The sequence below is a fragment of the Papio anubis genome, chromosome 3 (assembly GCF_008728515.1).
Source record: "Papio anubis isolate 15944 chromosome 3, Panubis1.0, whole genome shotgun sequence".
NCBI lineage: Eukaryota > Metazoa > Chordata > Mammalia > Primates > Cercopithecidae > Papio > Papio anubis.
The window spans coordinates 75,803,411-75,823,679 of record NC_044978.1 but is presented as its reverse complement, the minus strand read 5'-3'; the positions used below and the strand labels follow the sequence as shown (position 1 = coordinate 75,823,679).

At 36.1% G+C, this 20,269-nt stretch overlaps 1 protein-coding gene across 50 annotated transcripts in view; it reads left to right on the top strand.

Annotated features, from left to right (window-relative positions):
* ANK2 (ankyrin 2) overlaps positions 1–20,269 on the top strand; it is a 584,559-nt gene that overhangs the window by 484,866 nt on the left and 79,424 nt on the right. For all 50 annotated transcript variants that reach the window (XM_031664041.1, XM_031664034.1, XM_009207442.3 and 47 more), the window contains 5 exons: positions 3,638–3,736; positions 4,418–4,516; positions 8,401–8,499; positions 9,424–9,522; positions 18,412–18,484. In XM_031664041.1, the coding sequence (XP_031519901.1) occupies positions 3,638–3,736; positions 4,418–4,516; positions 8,401–8,499; positions 9,424–9,522; positions 18,412–18,484 (469 nt within the window). The remainder of the gene's footprint in view (positions 1–3,637; positions 3,737–4,417; positions 4,517–8,400; positions 8,500–9,423; positions 9,523–18,411; positions 18,485–20,269) is intronic.

Below are 20,269 nucleotides of genomic sequence, written 5' to 3'. Positions count from 1 at the left end.
AAAAAAAAAAAAAAAAAAAAAAAAAAAAAAAAAAAAAAAAAAAAAAGTATGATGAGAGCAAATTATAGGGTTAGTCTTCCAAAGGATAGTTGCATTTTTACAAGAATGAACACGATAAAGCCTTATAGTGAAATTCAGTGTATCAGATGGACAATCATTACAATCTAGGGCATGGACGTCCTTGTGACTATTGACATCATGTCATTCAGGTGGTCATTTACCCTGTTGGAGAAAAATCTGATCTTGAAGCATAGAATATTTTATTTAATATTAGTGTATGAAGGGGGCATATGTTTACTCTATTAATAACAAATAAATCTTCATTTGAAAATAAGCCAAAGAAATCCATAAACAATTCAGCAGTATTTTGAGTAGGATTAAAATTCAGATAGTTCATGAAATGGATCTTACAGTGTTTCTGATGGTGTTATTTTTAATGTATAAAAATGTCAGGTACATATCTGAAATCAGTTCACTATGTCTTCCTTTATGGTATTCTTCTAAATACATTACTTTCTTTGAGAGAGTTTTAGCAGTTAACAAATATTTAATGAGTATTTTTGAGTTGCACACTCAGCAATGAAGAAAAACATTCAATTTTGAATCACAAAGTAATTTTGTTATCTTTATAACAATGATTTCAGTAGTACATTTGAGTGGTGTCCTAAACACATAGTATATTTATCACTAAAGTAAAACTTTAGTAAGTTTGTGCAGATATATCTGAATAATAATACAATATATAAAATTTACATATAAAACATATAACCTTGCCTTTTGGTTAGAATTATAAGATAAAGCAACTATAAAAATATCTCAGAGGAGAAGCAAAACTGATAAAAAACTTTCCCATTGCTTTTGAAGGAAACATATATTCTTTTCTTTTTAAGGCCAACTGATATCAATAATTTCATATTCTCCAAATGATTATTTCACATGAAGAACTATAATTTCATATTTTCACGTGAAGAACTATAATATAGAAATGATATCATTATCCAATCACCATCTATCATAAAATAAAACCAAAAAAGATCAGTTGTTGAGTCCACCAGTGTGTCTTAGGAAATAAATTACTTTTTTTTGAAAAGAACTGCTTCAACACTTCCTATTTTCTTGATTTATTAGAAAAGTTTTTTGTTTTTTTTTTCCCAGAAACCTTTCAAACAGTGTTTTTCCTCTATTCTCACACTACTGCACAACAATCATCAACACAGAAGGCTTCTGGGACCAAATGTGTGAGGTTTTCCCCACATACTGAGCAGCACACACCAGCTGGGTGTCCTCCAATTCAGTTCCAGCACTGTCTATCTGGAGAGAGTGTTAGATCCCTTCAGTTGAGGGCTCAGTCCCCAAGACTGCCCTCTGCACTGACACTAATCACAAGTCTGGGCCTCTGAACTTCTGACCGACTGGCTTCAAGTTGGGGTTCCCAGGACACTCCCTTTGAGTTCCATTAACTCACTGGAGTGGCTCACAGAGCTCACAGAAACACATTTACAGTGCTTACAGTTTCTTATAAAGGCTATTACAAAGGATGAAGATGAAGAGACACATAGGGAAAGGTATGAGGGAAGGTACACAGCTCCCATGCCCTTCCTGGGAGCACCACCCTGCACAAGGAAGCTCCCTGTGTTCAGCCATCCAGAAGCTCCCTGAACCCTGTCCTCTGGGATTTTATGGAAGCTTCATGATGTCAGCATTCATTCCCCCAGGGTATAGGGTGGGACTTTCTCTCTCTCTCTCAGGAGGGTCTTATGACCCATGAATGCTGTGGAGAAGATTAGAACCTAGCCTTGGGGAAAGCGAGCCTAGCCTTGGGGAAAGCGAAAGGAGACTGGAGAAGGTGGGAGATATTTTCTTTCCTGAGGCCTGCCCCTGAGGCCTAAAACGCACAACGTTATAACAAAAGACTATAGTAAGGGCTATGGGAGTTATGAGGCAGCAACTGTGGACAAAAACCTATATTCACTGCAGTTTACATCCTTTGATTTGGCTATGCAAGTTTACCACAATAAACTGCAGAGATTTTCATGCAGGTTGTTAATTTGTAATCTTGCATGGCAGAAAATCCATTCTGCAAATAGAGTAGAAAGAAGCACACATATTTAAAAAGTCATCAAAAATATCTTTGAGATTTGATGATCACTGCATGTAATGATCACTTCAATAACATTTTTAAACAGACTATCTCTGTAAAGAGAAATATTCTTATGTTTGTTATTTTAGTAAGGAGAAAATTAAGATAAGATTCTTGTTTTATCCTAATATTCAGATTTTTTATACATTAGGACTAAATAATATTTGTTTAGAAGAGATGAAAATTTTAATAGAAAATGATACACCTTCTATCTCACCCTGTGTTTTATGAAACTCAAAGTTGAGCTCACCCAGAGCTCTCAGGATTAAAAAGCCCCAGGCCCACAAGGAAAAAGCCTCCTCTCAAGTTGTAGAATGGTTTTCTCTCTGTAGGTTTCACTTACATTTTTGAAATAAGGTCAATGTACTTTTTGATTTCCAGAAGTAGCACCATGGCTGGAGATCATGCATTTTGAAGAACATGGCTTAGCTTTCTCAGCCTAAGTGCTAATGCAGGAGAGTGGGCCTGAAAAGTTGTGGCCAACAGGGCTGGTCCATTTTTATCAGATGTAAAGTGGGGAAGAGGTGCTGACTCAGAGTCCAGGTAGCCACCTCAGTCTATAGCTGCAGGATGTCCAGGAAGAGCATAAGTATAGTAGGCATTTGAACAGTACTGAGGGGAGAGAAATATACAGTATAAATATACTGTAGGCTAGAATGTAAGCTCTATAGAGACAGAAACTTTTGTTCACTGCTGTATTCAAGTGCCTAGAATATGAACACTTCATGACATATGAAACATACTCAAGAAAACATCTGTTAAACATGTAAATGATGTAGTAAGGCTACCCAAGTGTGACATTGACTGAACAAGCCACTTTCCTCCCTCTTTTCTCCATGCCTTTCTTTTTTTATTATTAATTCATAACTGTACTTTAATTGGATATTCAAATAAACAAAATAATTACTTGATGTATGTATACCAAACATGTTGCATAAAACTGGGCAGTTTATGGTGCTCTGTAAATAATGAGGTTACTTTAAGGTAACATTTAACGGAACCTCCTGAAAAGTATACTCTCTTTTGGTGCTAGAGAAAGCTTTTCTGAACTCACTTCCTGTAACTGTCCATTTTTTACAATGATGTAATATTTTGTTGATAAACTATAAATGATTATTATGCTTATAGGTGTAATAGTTGGTTGATCAGTTATTTAAATAAAGAAGTTGGTACAGCAGGAGATCCAGATGGATTTGAAATAAATATCATTTGAAAGCTTATTAGCTGTGCTAGTTTGAAGTCTCACATCATAATATAAGAACCTAATATAGAAAATGTAATTTACCTTATGTGTTGATTGACTTGGAGGACATGTCTTAGATGAAATGTCATTAATTTAGAGAATTTACCTTAAATATCAGAAGATACAGTTTCTGGGAAGAGGCTATGAGTTTTCCAGGATTTTTTCAATATTTTCAATGTATTTTCATAATATTACAGATGATGCAATACATTTTCTTCTTCAAATGTATCCCTTTGGTTCCATTCTTTCTGTAGAGCGGACTCACATCCTTACACCTTGCAGCCCAGGAAGATAAAGTGAATGTTGCTGATATTCTCACCAAGCATGGAGCTGATCAGGATGCACATACAAAGGTAAAGCAAATCGTTCTCAATATTGTGACGGGTTCGGGATGGGATGATTCCCAGTAGCCCCCATTCGGGTCACCGCATGTCCAGGGTCTTCCCTCCTCAAGAGTCTGTTCTGAAATGTAAACTAATCATAACCCTCTCCTATGCACAAATTTATGATGGCTCCCCATTTTTTGCTGGAATCAAGTCCAGTGGATAGCATGGGGTCAGGACCCTTTGAAGAAAGACTCCAATTTTTGCAACCTTAAGTCTACCCTCTCTCTTACTGCTTTAGCTAGGTCACATGAGTTGCCGTGTTCCTCCTTGTCTTGTCTCCATGCCCTTGGTCTGGAAATAGATTTTCCGTCTCTAAGCCATAAAATTCTTACCCATTCTTTAAGCCTGCTGTAGCTACATATTTCCTGCATCTCCTATCAGAGTCATTCTGTCTTTGCTGTTTTCAGATATTATTTGTGCCCCTCTCTTAGTTCTTTGCAGATTAAGTCACCCACATCTGATCTCTCTCGCTGATATGAAGTTCCTTGTGGTCAGGGGTACATGTATAATCTGCTAAATAATATCTTTAGTCAAATTGAATCCTACAATAACTGATACTCTACCCAGTCCTTCTCCTCTGGGATGTTAACCACTAGAGTAGTAAAGTTTCTACTTTTTCTTTTTTTAACTTTTTATTATTATTTACAGCTTGGCTACACACCTTTAATTGTGGCCTGTCACTATGGAAATGTGAAAATGGTGAACTTTCTTCTGAAGCAGGGAGCAAATGTTAATGCAAAAACCAAGGTAAAGTACTTGTGGTCATTTTCAATTACTATAAGCAAAAAGGTTCAGCCATCTGGATGCTTCACTAGTTTACCAAAGCTAGAAGTGTATTTTTTCTTCCTTTTTAGTTCTTCTAAAGTGATTTTGAAGAGGTGATGTGGTTTTGTAATTATTTGAGAATTTTCATTCTGATAACCTTTGACAGCCATGCAGGTTAGCTTCAGAACTATTTCTGTTACAAAGTTAAAGTAGCTGACATCAATTTAACAACTTACTGAGGGATACAATAGATGCCTGCTAGAACATCTTGATGTTCTGGCAGATTTCCTTTACATTGTTTGAGGACCTCGGCCCCCCTCCCCTGACCTCTTATCCTCTCATGCAGAAATACAGACAGGCAGCCTAGACTGCATGCCTTTCATTTTTAATGAACTCTGTCACATTCAGAACATCACGTGGACATGCTCAGTGAGGCAATAACGTATAAGGCCTGGGCTGGAAGTTCTCAAGGATAATGCAGAGCTGACTTGATCCCAGTAGTTTCCCCAGTGGCATTCAAAAGGTCCTATTCAGCAAAGCAAGCTTGGAACATAACACCTCACTTCAGTGCCCTCAATTTGGTTCAAGGTGAAGAGAAGTTCATACTATAACTGTGGCCATTATGCATAATATAACTTGCAGCTCCAAGTTCTTTGATCCAAAGAAATATTTATTTGCACATTTATTTAAGTTCATATATCAGAAATTTATTTTTCTTTTTGTTTTGAGACAGGGTCTTACTCTGTTGCCCAGGCTGGAATGCAATGGCACGATCAGAGCTCACTGCAGCCTAGAACCTGGGCTCAAGTGATTCTCTTGCCTCAGTACTGACTAGGACTACAGGTGCGTGACACTATGCCCAGCTAATTTTTAAAAGTTTTTGTAGAGATGAGGTTTCACTATGTTGCCTAGGCTGGTGTCGAACTCCTGGGCTCAAGCGAAATTCTCCCACCTTGGCCAACCAAAGTGCTGGGATTACAAGTGTGAGCCACCAAGCCTGACCCAGAAATTTCTAATTGCAGCAATTTGAATGAGCTCAAGTAAATTAGTGTGAGAACATTCAGGACTTTTCAAAGCCATCAATTCAAGATTCTACAAATTAAAAATATACAGAAGTTTTATAAGTCAGTCTTTATATTAGAAGCAGAAACAAAATCATTTCTATACATAAGCATGTTTATAGCTAATTTAAAATTAACTGATTTTTAAACTATAAATAATACTATTAACATTTAAGATTTAAACCTACAACCTAACTCTAGCAAGAATAGCTGCTGCCTAGTTTCTGGCCAGTTCTTAAGTTCTCATGAAATTGTACTTTGAGACTTATTTAAAACCTCTAATATGAATTCTCAGGCATTAGCTCCTAAAGCCTTTTCTGCTGAGCCAGCTCGCATATAAGCACTCCAGGAAAGACATTTTTGTTGGAATCCAAGTATTCTCTTGAAATGAACAAATGCAACAGTATAGCAAGATGTTGGCAGGGCTTGAAAATGCTTATCATATTTTTAAATGTTTCATTGTTTAAATGGTTATAATATTTAGAAGGCAAACACTATATTGTCTAGAGAATATCAGTGGTCTCCCTGGAGTTTGACCTGCATTGAATGAAGATTTGATTGAAAGAAAAATCACATTTTATCATTTCATTTTTTTTGTTTTGTTTTTTAAGTGAACTGAGTTGCTTGCACTGTTACATTTGGAACCACATATCTTCAGGGAAATAGATACAAACCTCAAAAGACAGTCTTTTAATAAACTCTTCAGATTTTTTTTCACATGAAAATGGCATCTTTGGGAAAGGAATTAGGTTTTCTTCCTCATATCTTATGTGTAGCTGTAGTTACTAAAAATGGATTCATTGCTTTAAAAATGTAAACATATATATTAACTTTACTCTGTAAACTCTCATGATGTGGTATGAAAGATTTGGCAGAATGAACTTGTTTTATAAGACATTCATTGCTTAAAATTAGAATGAAACCCTGTTACAGCAGCTTGGGACAAACCAGACCTGGTTAATCATATATTTAATTTGTGAAGAGGGTTTAGAACAGCACATGAAAATAAAGACACTGAAGATTATAGAGCTCTTCGATGAGGAAAAAAAAGAAAAAAAAAAAAAAACACACACCACAGTGTTTGCTAAAATTTTCAAAGCTAGAAAAGAAAACATATTCAAGAGCAACTTACCTGATCCTTCATCAAACTTGAAATCTTGGCCATTTTCATTTTTCAGAGGAGAAAACTGTGGCTTAGAGAGGATTAAGGGTCTGCAAATAATTGGTAGCACTGGGTCTAGAGCTCCTGGCCAGATGGGCCTATGACAGTGGATTAAGAATCAACCAAATGTTTATGTAAACACTTGAATTGCTCCAGACTTCCCTGGCAAATATCCTCACTGGAGATTTCAGGTAAAGGTTAGATTAAATCAGGGCTGGGGAACATTTTTGTGGCCACAATGTCCACTGATCTATTGAGGGCAAGAATGTTGCTTTGGCATTATTAATTTACATATATTTATAGAGATTTACATTTATTTATATATTATAGTGATATATTATTTTATTAATTTACATGCTAAGTTATTTAGCACATAGTGTGTGAATAGTAAATGCTGTTGAATGAATTAACTTGGCTGATACTAAAGAGATGAACTAAATTCAGTGGATTTAATGGATGTAAACACAATGAAAAGGAAGAATTTTTACGAAAAGAAGTGTCACCTAGTGTATTCTCCTTAAACGTCCGTGGATTATTTGATTTGACAGCAGAGTCCCTGTAATAGCCAAAGGCTTCTTGGAGTCCCTGTAATTGATTTATATTTTCAGGTTTCCTGGGGTCATCCCATTGTAGGGATTTATAAGGATATGTAAGACTTCCAACATGAGAGAGCTGAGGATGTGCCACACTTAGAGACACTGAGGTAGACCCTGATACGTATGGGCATGTTCCTATGGGCAGACAGAGTGCAGTGAATTTATAGAAGAAATCATGTAGCACCCACATATATAGTAGACAGGACAAGCAAGTATGTATGTTGCTTATAGGGCAGCAGTGACATTGGATGAAAGGGATATGTACACTTAAAAGCTTAGAGTATGAAAGCGCCACTCAGAGCCCAGGACAATTGGGTCTGAAACATATAGATAACATTTTATGAGAAGTGAAGCAGGTGGATTTTAATAAATAATAGCCATTGTCTGGTGGCCATTGGCTGTCATGGTCTTCTGCACAGGATCTGAACCTCGCCCGATTGTGGGGAAATTACTTAACTTTCTTATTTTCAGTTTCATCATGTCTGAAATGGGGAGAAAAGCTGTTCTTGGAAAGGAATGTAGGATTTAGATTTACTTTCAATGATTTAGAATCCCTAAAGCTAAGCCAAAGGTTAATAATTGGGAGAGTCATGATGAACAAGCAGTGGTTTATATGACCGTCTGCAGCCTTCAGTTAAAAACAATTTTACTCTTGTTTCCCAGGGAAGAAATCACAGTGATAATGCTCTTTCTTATTTTAAATCTCTCCTCCCAGCTTAGATGTGAGCAGAAGTCGACTGCACCCACCCCCTTCACCTTCTTAAGGGAGCCCTCCTTTTTAATGCTAACTGGTTAAAATGTATTAATACTTATCATTTGGAGTCTGTTAAGCTTGTTTCATCAGCTGGTCTCTTCTCTTTGCTTAGCAGACCATAAGGTGTGAGGGAGTGTTTGCTGCTGAGAAATGGGCTGCTGATAATCTTGGGCTCCAAATAAAGCATCCGTGATGGTTTTGTTGTAAATAAGACTATTCACAATGAAGGCTAACCTAATTTTCCTCTCCCTCTGCAAATCGGGTGCTGGGCCCGCCGCCACTGTCCTCCACAGAACGGCTACACGCCTTTGCACCAGGCCGCGCAGCAGGGTCACACGCACATCATCAACGTCCTGCTCCAGCATGGGGCCAAGCCCAACGCCACCACCGCGGTAAGGCAGACGCCACTGCCCCTCACCACGCTTTCTTCTTTTTCCTCTCTTGACCTGGTGGCTTCGTGTCTGAGCTGAGTGAGGTCAGATTCCTCCTCTTTAAATAAGCCCCCTGGACTCTGGAAAGCCCCAGATTTTTGGGCAGACTTTCCAGAAGTCAGTGTGACTTCCCCAGAAGTGCTTGCCCTGGGAGGAAAAGCAGTCAGCCTGACTCTTTGGCTCTCTCTGGAGAGGGGGGCCCTCCGCTTGGGCTGCTGGAACGTGCTCTGCTTACAGCTGGTTCTCAGATGTGAGCACGAATTGACCCCCTTCGCCTTCTTAAGGGAGCACAGTAAGGGAGCTGCTGGCTTAAACAAAGCTCATTGGGTTGTGGAGCCATTGAAATGTAAACTAAGCGGTGCAATTAAACGAACTGGGATCCCGAGTGGCCTGGGTTGGATGCAGCCTGAATTGCTTGCTTGTGTTATTTTGCTGCACAGTGAGTTTCTGCACAGCTGTAGCTAAATATGTTACCGTGTTCCCTACGGTAACATCTTACCTGCAGCAGATGGACTGGCCTCTGATGAGGGATGAGTGTACTTGGTACTTGCTAACAGGTTTTGGAGGCGTCGTGAGGCACTTTCTTAAGCGCAATACAATATTTGTAGAAGATACTTGACAACCTTAGGGTTAAAGCGTCAAGTGCTTCTTATTAAAAAGAGCAAGCAGATGCAAGCTTGTTGTGTTACCATGGTGACCTGGGCTATAGTCTGAAGAAGTTACAAAGACAGATTTAGACGTAATGGTAAAAACTAGTGATTTTCCTAAGCTATGCCTTGTTTTGGAAGGAAATGCTGGCTCATGCAGAGCAGCGGGTGAGCTCATTGGCTCACATCGCAGTCCTCTCTCTTATTTCTCACTCTCTTTCTTTCACTCTCTCCTCAGAATGGCAACACTGCCTTGGCGATTGCTAAGCGTTTGGGCTACATCTCCGTGGTCGACACCCTGAAGGTTGTGACCGAGGAGGTCACCACCACCACCACAGTGAGTATAAGTGACTGATTAGCTTCAGCCCTGTTATCTTCGTTTTCAAACTAAATACACGTACAGTACTTTTTCACTCACAAGATGTTTGGGGCTTTTAGTTTTGAACTTCTTTTTGTTGAATGTATTGTAGCACATACATAGGAGTATGCAGAAGTAAATGAATTCACACAAGGAACACAGGGCTTCAGCTTCCTTTACTCAGCATCTATCCCTATAAAATGTGTGAATATAGTTTTATAATATTTAATTCCTTTTTCTGTGACTGGTTTCTTACTTTCTGGCTCCTCTGCCCTTTTCCTTTAGTTGTGTATGACACCTACCGCTGGCAAAGCGGTACCACACTCCACTGCAAACTTCTTATCTTAGCCAGGAGGTCAGGCCAGCCTCTGGAAAGACCCTGCTCCTCCCAACACTGTGCTCACGACTGGATCACATGAACTCCCAGTGAGAGCAGTTCATCCTTACTTTGCATCTTATTTCTGATTATTATTTTTTAATTCAAAAAGAGAATTCCTTGTGCTTACTAGCTAAATTGTGCCTGTATAGTAAAAACATATATTTTTAAATTTTTTATTTTCTCTGTTTTGAATACAACTGCTGACTCTTCATGACAAATCAGTGATTATTACTGGCCTCTGCTAGAGAAACTCTAGAAGATTAAAGACCATGCTAATACTGAGTCCTAATGCTCCTGTACCATTCAGTGGGAGCAAAGTTTAAAGGAGGCCTCTTGAGAGGGGGCTCCTACCTGAAAGTGGAAGTGCTGTTACATTTGCATTTATTCACTCACTCACTTTCTACTTTAAGCATGAATTAAAGAATGGCTCTTTAATTTATCTTCGTAAAGTAGAAAAGTAGAGGAACAGTAAGACATGAGAAGCTCTTCAAAGACAGTAAGACCACAAATGAATAAATAATTCTGAAGGAGGTTCTAGTAAATGCTCCAAACTAAAAATGCATATAGAGTTTGAAATGCTTGTTTTTTTGGACAGATGTGAGGAAAAAGAAAGGAATTTTGCTCTTCAGGCTGACAGTACGTTCCTGTTGACATACATCGAAGTGATGGAATACAGTTGGTTTAATGTGCAGTTTTAAGCAGAGTGGCCTATGATTTATTAATGAGCTTCAAGACACAAACTGAATTTAGATGGGAGAAAATAGCACTGTTTGTTTTCTGAGGCAGAATCTTAAAACCTTTGGCCAGTGCACCACAATATTTTTAAAGATTTAAAGTGTAGCTTTAATAAATTATATAAGAGAAAAACAGGTCTTGTCACTGCCTGGCACCATACTTGTAGGTCACTATATTTAATAGTTTTTTCTTACTTTATGGTTTCTTATACCAGGAATATCTTCATATTAAGGGCCTACACATATATACCACTTCATCTGATATCTTTAAAACAATGTGTACATCACAATACATGAAGCCTCTAGTGGCAAAATTGGCCAAGCACACCTGTTCTGCCATTAGAAGTCATGTTTTCTCTCAACTTTATTACTTTTTCCCTGCTCTGGGAATAATGTGTGTTTATTTTACCAAGTTATCACTAGATGGCAAGCTTGTATCTCTTGTTATCTTGTACCTACTTTGCTTCCATTCATTTCATTAACTGATTTATTCCTTCATTATTTACTGGGCATAAAATATGTGCTAAGTTCTGTGCTAAGTGCTGAAGAGTTATCAGTGGTGAAAACATTACTCCTTCCCACCAGCAACTTCAGTGTCATGAGAGTAGAGAACGAGAATCAGGCTTGGTAAGAAAATAAATTCATATTTTACACAACAGAACTATGGAACTTATGTGTCTGGTTTCAAAGAGATCTTGGGTTTGTAGATATTACTCAGGTGAATGACTTCAAACAAAGATCTCTATTTAAAAAGAAGAGCAAATAAGCATTCTCTGGTTTGTCTCTAAATACTGTAATTGCTGTCTCTGAATAAGTTGTCAGTGTCCTTGTCAGAAATCAGACACAAGATCATCTCTCTACCACATCTAGATCTGGAGAAGACAGGGGGATGGAAATTCCTTTTGGAACCCTCTGTGAGTTTTCTTTTCTGGTAACTATTATTCTCTACATTCTGTAGCTGAGCATTGCTCCATCAGAAGTCACTATACTTAGAATTCAAGTTTCTAGATGAAAAGCCAATAAAAATAGAAAACATAACAGCATTTCTGCTTTCAGTTAGGACACTAAGAAATCATTGTCCACATGAACTAAACAAGTAACTCTGTTATCTAAATGGATAGTTTTAGTGGTTACATGTTTTGACGCTGGTCTCTCTTCACTGTCTGCTGCTCTTTGAATTGGTTTCTCTTATAATTGTGATCTTAATTGTTTTGTGAAATGGAATTTTGGGGTAAGGATTGGAAGAATAGACTTATTCTCATCTATTCTGAGAGTCTTCTTACAATAAACTTCCTCTCTTTGGAAAGAGATTTTCAATCATGGTTTTCCCACATAATATTTTTTCCACACAATGGGTTATTAATGATATTAAAAAACAGTAATATTTAAGTTTTAAAATATGTAAGGCATTGACGGCAGATCTAAGCTTCAAATTTAGGTTGTCAGGTTTTAAATCCCATGTTCTTAACCTCTCTGATATAACTGACTTTGGTTTTGCTGAAAATAGCTTAATAGGAATTTTGTGAAGAACCTGTTTTCACCTAATTTTCAACAGAAAGAAAGCCACTTAAATAGTGCTCTTTATTGATTTTTGTGGAGTTTCACATTCAATATCATTTTCTAAAATCTACAGTCACTAAAAATAATTTGAAACTACTGATGATAGTGCAATAAACAACTTAATAGTTAAGTTAAATTAAAAAATGTTAATATTGTTATCGCTTAAATGCAACAGTTGCATTACACCTGCACAACTGACATATTAATTTTACATGTATTGGATTTGTGTGATGTGCCATGTGAGCAACCATATAGTCCTTTTGATCGAAGAAAGTTTCCTTTCCTATTCTTCCTTTTGAGTTCTTTACCCCAAAGTATGAATAAAGTCATCGTGTAGAGACCAGAGTAACACAGTAGTTTGTAAAGGAAAAACCACTTCTGTAGAAACTTCTGAGGCATTTTGGAATTGTGGTTTGTTTCCTTAACCTTTGCTTTTCTAACTTTACTTTGTGAGATGCAGCAGGGAATATGAGACAGTTTAGCATTCTCCTGGGATTACAATTACTATATGTTTGCCAGAATGGATATCAGAATGCTAGAGACACATTTCTGGCGACAGAAGCCAGCAAGGCCAGTTCACTAATGCAGCTTGGAAGAACTGTGACATATGACTCACCCTTCAACTAATTGATCAACCATCATCAATTATTTCTATTATTTGTATAATCTTAAAGTGATTTTGTTTTATGTTGCATATAATTGGTATGCAGACCATAAATTACTGAATAAGTTAGTAAAATAAAAATATTATATTATGTTATTACTTGATCATTAGGGAATATTTAAGTAAACTGCAGAAAATGTGAATATTCTAAGTCCTAAATCTTACCTGATGCCACAGGTCAGTTAACAAGAAAATCGGGGGAGGAGGGGATAAAGAGGAGTTGTCTAATGGGTACAAAAATACAGTTAGATAGAAGGAGTAAGATCTAGTGTTAGGCAGCACAACAGGCTAACTAGAGTTAACTAAAATGTGTATTTCCACATAACTAGAGAAGTGGATTTGGAATTTCCCCAGCTCAAAGAAATGACAAATGTTTGAGGTGATGGATATCCCAATTACCCTGATTTGATCATTATACTTATATTTATATCAAAATATCACTTGTACCCTGTAAGTATGTACAACTATGTATCCATAAAAATTTAAAAATTTTAAAAATAGGAGCCATAAAAATGGCAATACAATAAATACTTGTAAAGTCGTTTGACACCTTTTGAGGCAGAGCCAAAATTGTTCTGCAAATATAGGTCATCGGTTAGAAGTTAAATTGCCATTCTTGCACAAACAATATCAATACATATTATATTATGTATATATACATGCTATAATGTGTATGCTTTTATGATATTTATATGTCCTGTGTACTTTCCTATTCTTTCTTTTTTTTGGAGACAGGATCTCAAACTATTGCTCAGGCTGGAGTGTAGTGGTGCTATCATGGTTCACTGCACCTCAGGTGATCCTCCCACCTTGGCTTCCAGAGTAACAGGGACTACTCGGGAGTAGTAGGTGGGCAGGTGCCTTGGCCTCCCAAAATGGTGGATCATTTGAGACTAGCCTGCACAACATGGCAAAACCCTGTCTCTATAAAACAACACAAAAATTAGCCAGGAGTGGTGGCACTTTAAAAAGCATCTACCCTAGTTTTTCTAGGGAAAAAAACAGTATTTATATAATATTCAATTTAGTTATTAAAGTTATATTAATATGTATGATTGGTATAAATATGTTTAGAAACAAAAACAAGTTTAGCTTGAACTTTACTGATGAAAGCCATGGATGTGGGCATTAAAAGGTGGCATCATAACCAAGATTACTCAGTATGCTGTAGTGGCTTAGTGATTATGTGATATAAATGCAATTGTTGACCAGGAGGATTGCCTGAGTGAGGGTTGGCTAAGTGAAGATCAGTTAAACACACAGTTTCTTTTGCATAGAACAAATCAGATATTGACTACTATTTGTAAAGCAGAATGTTAAAAACTCCTACTTTATTTTCTACATTTTTCATATCGTGATTAACAATATAAATTCATTATTAAATCTCTCTTCCGTCTATTATATGCTATTTATTTTGCCATATTATCTGATTTAATTATATCCAATTAATCTTGTACTTAGTATCCTATTCATTTTAACTTCTAAAGTAGTTTCTAATCTTGACCATAGTATATTGGATTCTGTGGCTGAAAGAGATGTCCATGATAATTTCATTATAGCTCTGTTCTCTATGTACTATTCAGAGGTAGTTGCATAAAACCATGTTTATGTTTAAATAATCAAGTTTTCAAAGGACATTTTGTTTAAAAGTAAAATATGTATTCATTTCTTGTTACATTATACATATGTAGGACTACTTATTTGCCATCCATTCAACAAATATTTACTGATGGCCTTCTAAAGGTCAAATACCTTCTCATGTATAAATGGTATTATATTTACGACACTGTATATAGAGGCCATTTTTAATATCTATACAGAAAAATATCAGTCACCAATGTGATCACAGTGTATTACTTTTTCTGTTGCCACATATATTTGCTGATAATTCTGATAGCATTCAGTTACCAAACTGAAGTAGATTATTATTTCCACTCTTACAAATAAGTACAAAGAAAATATAGTCCATTATCAGCACCTGAAAATAGAAACTGAGATGACCAGGCAATGAAACTTAATGATTTGAAAAGTATCTCCAGCAATTATTTTCAAACAGAGAATTATCTCCTTATGAAATGTTTACTATGAAGGACAAATACTCTAAAACATTTCTGCAAAAATTAACTTTCTAATACAGTCTAATGTAGTAGACATCCTTTCACATTTTTAAGTATTCCCAAAAAGTTGAATAAAGGCCAGCCGCAGTAGCTCACATCTGTAGTACGAGCACTTTGGGAGGCTGAGGTAGGCAGATCACCTGAGGTCAAGAGTTCGAGACCAGCCTGGCCAACATCATGAAGCCCCATCTCTACTACAAATATAATAATGAGCCAGGCGTGGTGGTGCACACGTGTAATCCCAGCTACTCGGGAGGCTGAGGCAGGAGAATTGCTTGAACCCGGGAGACGGAGGTTACAGTGAGTTGACATCGCGCCATTGCACTCCAGCCTGGGCAACAAGAGTGAAACGACATCTCCAAAAAAAAAAAAAGTTGAATAAGGTGTCATAGCAGGGTAGTCTCTATGTTATATTTTAAATGCAAATCATTTTCCTGCAATGTATACACTTTCCCTAATACAGGAAAATGAATCTCAAATTGAGCTACACAATAAACCCACCTAAGGAACCTTTAAAAAATACCCTGGTCCCTATTATAGTGGGCCCAATCCCTATGGATTTTGATTTAATTGGTCCATGATGGGACTCAAGCAACAATATTTTTAAAATTTTTTCTAATAATTGTAATATGTAGCTATAGTTGAATACTACTGATCCAGAACATGGGCTATAATTTATTGGTGTTAAATTTCTAAATTAAAATTTATAATAAAATAATAATCAAATTGTATATTATAATAGTCTTTTTGAGTTTGTTCATTCAACAAATATTTATCAACCACCACTATTCTCCAAAAATTTGGGTGGATACTTTTGTTTTTCCTGCAGCATTTAGTTTGCTTTCAGTGAATAAGACACTGAATAAAACTATTTAAACATCTCTAGAAATATGCAGGCAAGCTGAATTTACAACTGTTGTCTCCAATGGTGCCTTCATGTGAGTAGCAGGAGACTTTCTTTACTTTCTTTGTGTCTTCCTGTCTTTTAACTAAAATTCCACCCAAAGACAATCCATTTCATCATGATGTGGATTTTAAATTTATTTTTTGCATAATTTGATATTACCAAGTTTTTGATATACTTTGAGAAGCTCCTGCTATGTTTCAGGTGCTGTGGAAACAATCTTCCTCTTAAATGACTCACACTCTTGTGTGGAGGCAGATAAGCAGAGAGGGCACACACAGTGCGTAGTGTATGACACAGCACACACGATGCTCTAGGAGTACATAGCAGCAGATAAACACAGTTAAACAAAGACATTCACTGGGGAGGATCAGGGAATGTTTCTCCAAGAAAGTCACATCTAACCTGAGCCAAGAGAAGAGGGGAAAGGAGATTTCTGGTAAATGAAAGAATATGTGGAAAAAGTCAGAGGCATGAGAGAACATGACCTGTCAAAATAAAGGCAGCTCAACACGATCGTAGCATGGAATGAGAGATGAGGCCTTGCTACCTCTCCCTCTTTACTGAATCACAGGGCTCTTCTGAGCCAGTTTAGTCAGTTTTCTGAAGAAAATGAAGAGCCACCAAAAAGCTCATGCAGTATCACATTATGATCACTTCCCCTTAACACACAGATATTATATATGTATATAGTCAGAGTTGCTCAGTGAAATTTGATTAACCAGTGAATTTCTTTGTAAATATATTTGAAGTTATCTACTGCTTTTGGAAAGAAAATAATTGATGATAGGTTCATTATAGCCATTCAAACAATTCTCTAATGTCTTTGTCAAAGCTTAAACAACTAGACAACCTATTTTTTGTACTTTGATGGCTTTAGTTGAAGATGTTACTCTTATGTCAAGGGATTTATTTTCTTTTAAAGTTTCCATGACAGTGTCAATTGATGCCCTTAATGTATTTTCACTACAGAAACTGAAGGTTTGAATTTGAGACTCAATAGTCTTTAGGTGATGCTCAAAATCATGAGATTTGTATTTTTATGTTTTTTGGGGGTACATACGTCTTTTATTTATCTATTTTAGTTGGCAAATAAAAATTGTACATATTTATGGTATACAACGTGATGTTTTGATACATACATACACACACACACACATTGTGGAATGGCTAAATCAAGCTTATTAACATACCGATTACCTCCACATACATATCCTTTTTTTTTTTGTGATGAGAGCACTTAAAATCTACTCTCAGCAATTTTCAAGTATACAGTACATTGTTATTAACTGTAGTCTCCATGTTTTACAATAAATCTCTTGAATTTATTTCTCCTAACTAAAATTTTGTATCTTTTAACCGACATCTCCCAAATGCTCCTCCCCCTTCCTTCTCCAACACCTGGTCACCACCAGGTGTCTATTCTCTGCTTCTATGAGTTTTTTAGATTCCACATATAAGTGAGATTATGCAGTATTTGTCTCTATGTCTAACTTACTTCTGTTATTTTGAAAAATCACTGATACATTTAATGTCTAAAATAGTGCCAAGCATGCAGTAGACATTCAGAATTTTCCTTGAGTGCATGAGTGATTATAAAAGTCCAGAGGCTCTTCACTTTTAAGATGCATTTAATACTGAGTTACAATAATCATAATAAATTATGCTAGCTAATATTTATGGAGTGCCACCATATGCCAAGCACTATTTTTAGAGCTCTTGCATATATTACATCATTTAATCTTCATAACCATTTTATGAAGTACTTTTCTATCCTTTATTTATAGTTGAGGAAATTGAGGCACAGATAGGTTAGGGGACTTGCTAAGGCCTTATAAGTAACAAGTGATGAAGTTAGAATTTGAACCCAGGCAGCTAGACTCAGTTCCTTGTCTCCTAACCTTACACTTTACATTAGGAACGAAAGGCAGTGGATTGACAACCTTGGAGTGCTATTGCGTAAGGCAAATAAGCAACAAACCAGAACTGTAACCCAGTGAAATATTAAAGAGATGATTTGATTCTCTGATCCCAGAAAAGATGTGTCATATTTTCTGCCCAAATAGTTTATATCTTTCACATTATTTACAGCTTCTTTTCTAATGGCTTTCCTTCTAATACATTGCGTATGTTCATTGCTTCTTTTTAAAGCTTTTCTGGAAACATCGCTTAGTTCATTTTAGGGAAGCTTTGAAAACATCAATCTGCCTTCTCAATACAACTAATTATTATTAATAATACAATTGCTAAAGAATTTATTTTTCAAATGAGAACTCAAAATAATGAACTGTCTCTTGTACAACTTCTCTGGCATAAATGATCATTTATCTTCAAAAAGAACAAATGAGTTTTCATGAAAGCAAATTTCCAAAATATACACGTGGGAAAGATGCCGTAGTCAAGGCTCAATGGCTTGCTGCTGCTGTTGAGCGTGGCCTCCTATGTGATGCTTTTCATCTTTTGTTTACTTTTGGTTTCAACTTGAACATTAATGATTTTTGTTTTTCCAGACTATTACAGAAAAACACAAACTAAATGTTCCTGAGACGATGACTGAGGTTCTTGATGTTTCTGATGAAGAGGGTAAGATTTCTATTCAATCTTCTATGACACCTGTCATATTCTTACACAAGGGCAAGTCACCCTTTTTTTTTCAGAGACCAAGCTGGTTATGTGGATGACAGAATCTTAACATTTAAAGTCACTTTTTCACCTTTGTTTCAATACATTTACTTTTGCCGTGGCAGCGGGGGCCAAGGAGCAGTTCTGATTAGTATATTTTTTTCTGGTATTATCTCTTTTTCCTAGCATTATAATTAATGGCTATTAAATAATATGACTGGAAAAGGGGAAAACCTGGAAACTGGCCATGTATTAAAATAGCTATATATTAACACAATTATTATTAAATATGTTTGAATTATGTTAAAAATCTTTTTTTATTCAAATGCCTTTAAGTAAAGACTTTAAAGTATATTCCATCAAGGAGTGTTCTTCTTCAGCCAAGAGATCTCTGTATTCTGGTTGGTTCATAGATACGGAATATATTTTAAGCCCAGAGGAAAAGAGCCTTAGAGAAGGTTTAAAAATAGTACAGCAGGAAGTAGTACAAATTCAACAGAAGAATGTATTATTTAAGTCAGAAAATATCCCCCCTATAATTTTAGAGTTGATAAAAAATGATCTCAGGCAATGGCTTCCTAAGTCCCGGGAAGTCTGCTTTCCTAAAAGGAGCAGTGGGGACTGTCTGGAGTGGGTGTGTGACATTGGGCTAGAGCTGGAGATGGGCCAATAGGGTGTCCAGCTCCCTATCTCTACTTCAACTAGAGTAGCTGACTTTTCTTCATTTTGTATTTTGAATTTCCATGTAATATTCCACTTGTACCAAAAAAAAAAAATTTGCTACTAAAAAATCATGAAAGCAGCACATACAATTTTTTAAAGCATTTTTTTATGAGGAGATAGAAAAAAGAAAGAAAAAAACCACGCGACCAAGTTTCAATACTGCAGCGATTCATCCACTGTACATGATTGAAAAATTACTGTCATATATATATATGAAAATGTATGTTTGAAAAATTATTGCTATTAAGAATGGCACTAGGTTTAATACTAATTGCTTTTACAGAGAAATATTAAAGATGTTTCTTTAGGTTCTTCAAGATAAAATCATAAGATAAAACTTCACATTGAGATGTCCTTATTTAGAACCAACCTGTCAAATCACCTATTGGTAATAGGTATTGAGTTTTCTCAGCTTTTATAAGAATTTATGACAAGAATGAACAAATGTTGGATCAATGTATTATTTTGAGTAAATTCAAAGGTATTCCCAAAGCCAGCAGTTCCAAATATTTAGTATAATTTTGTGTTCTATCTTGCCAACTAGTTCTCAGCATTCCTATATGCATATCGTATTTTGTTTTGTGGAATCATCTTTCTTATCTCTACTTGTATGTTGAACAGCTCTTAAACAGTTTGGTGACCACTTTATTGATGGGGAGGCACTTAGTGATTCAGGTACCCTTGGAGGAAATTTTTGGAGTGAAAACTTTTCTTTGCTTTTAATTTTTCTTAACTGGATAGAACAACTTGCTTAAATCTGTGTGCCTAACACTAATCTATTTCTTTTGAAATAGCATGTGTAATATGAGTGGAATTGTATATGTGTGCATTTGAGTGTGCAGATTTTATTAACTTAGAAGCTTAAAGTCATGAATTGTTTGTACTGTTAATGATTTTGCAACTATTATTGAGACCTGCTAACATAATTATAATCTAGTGAACATTATATAAATATTTTCCACAACTAGTATCTTTTCTTAGAATATAAATTTAGAGAAAAGTAATTCTTTTGTTAGTCGACAC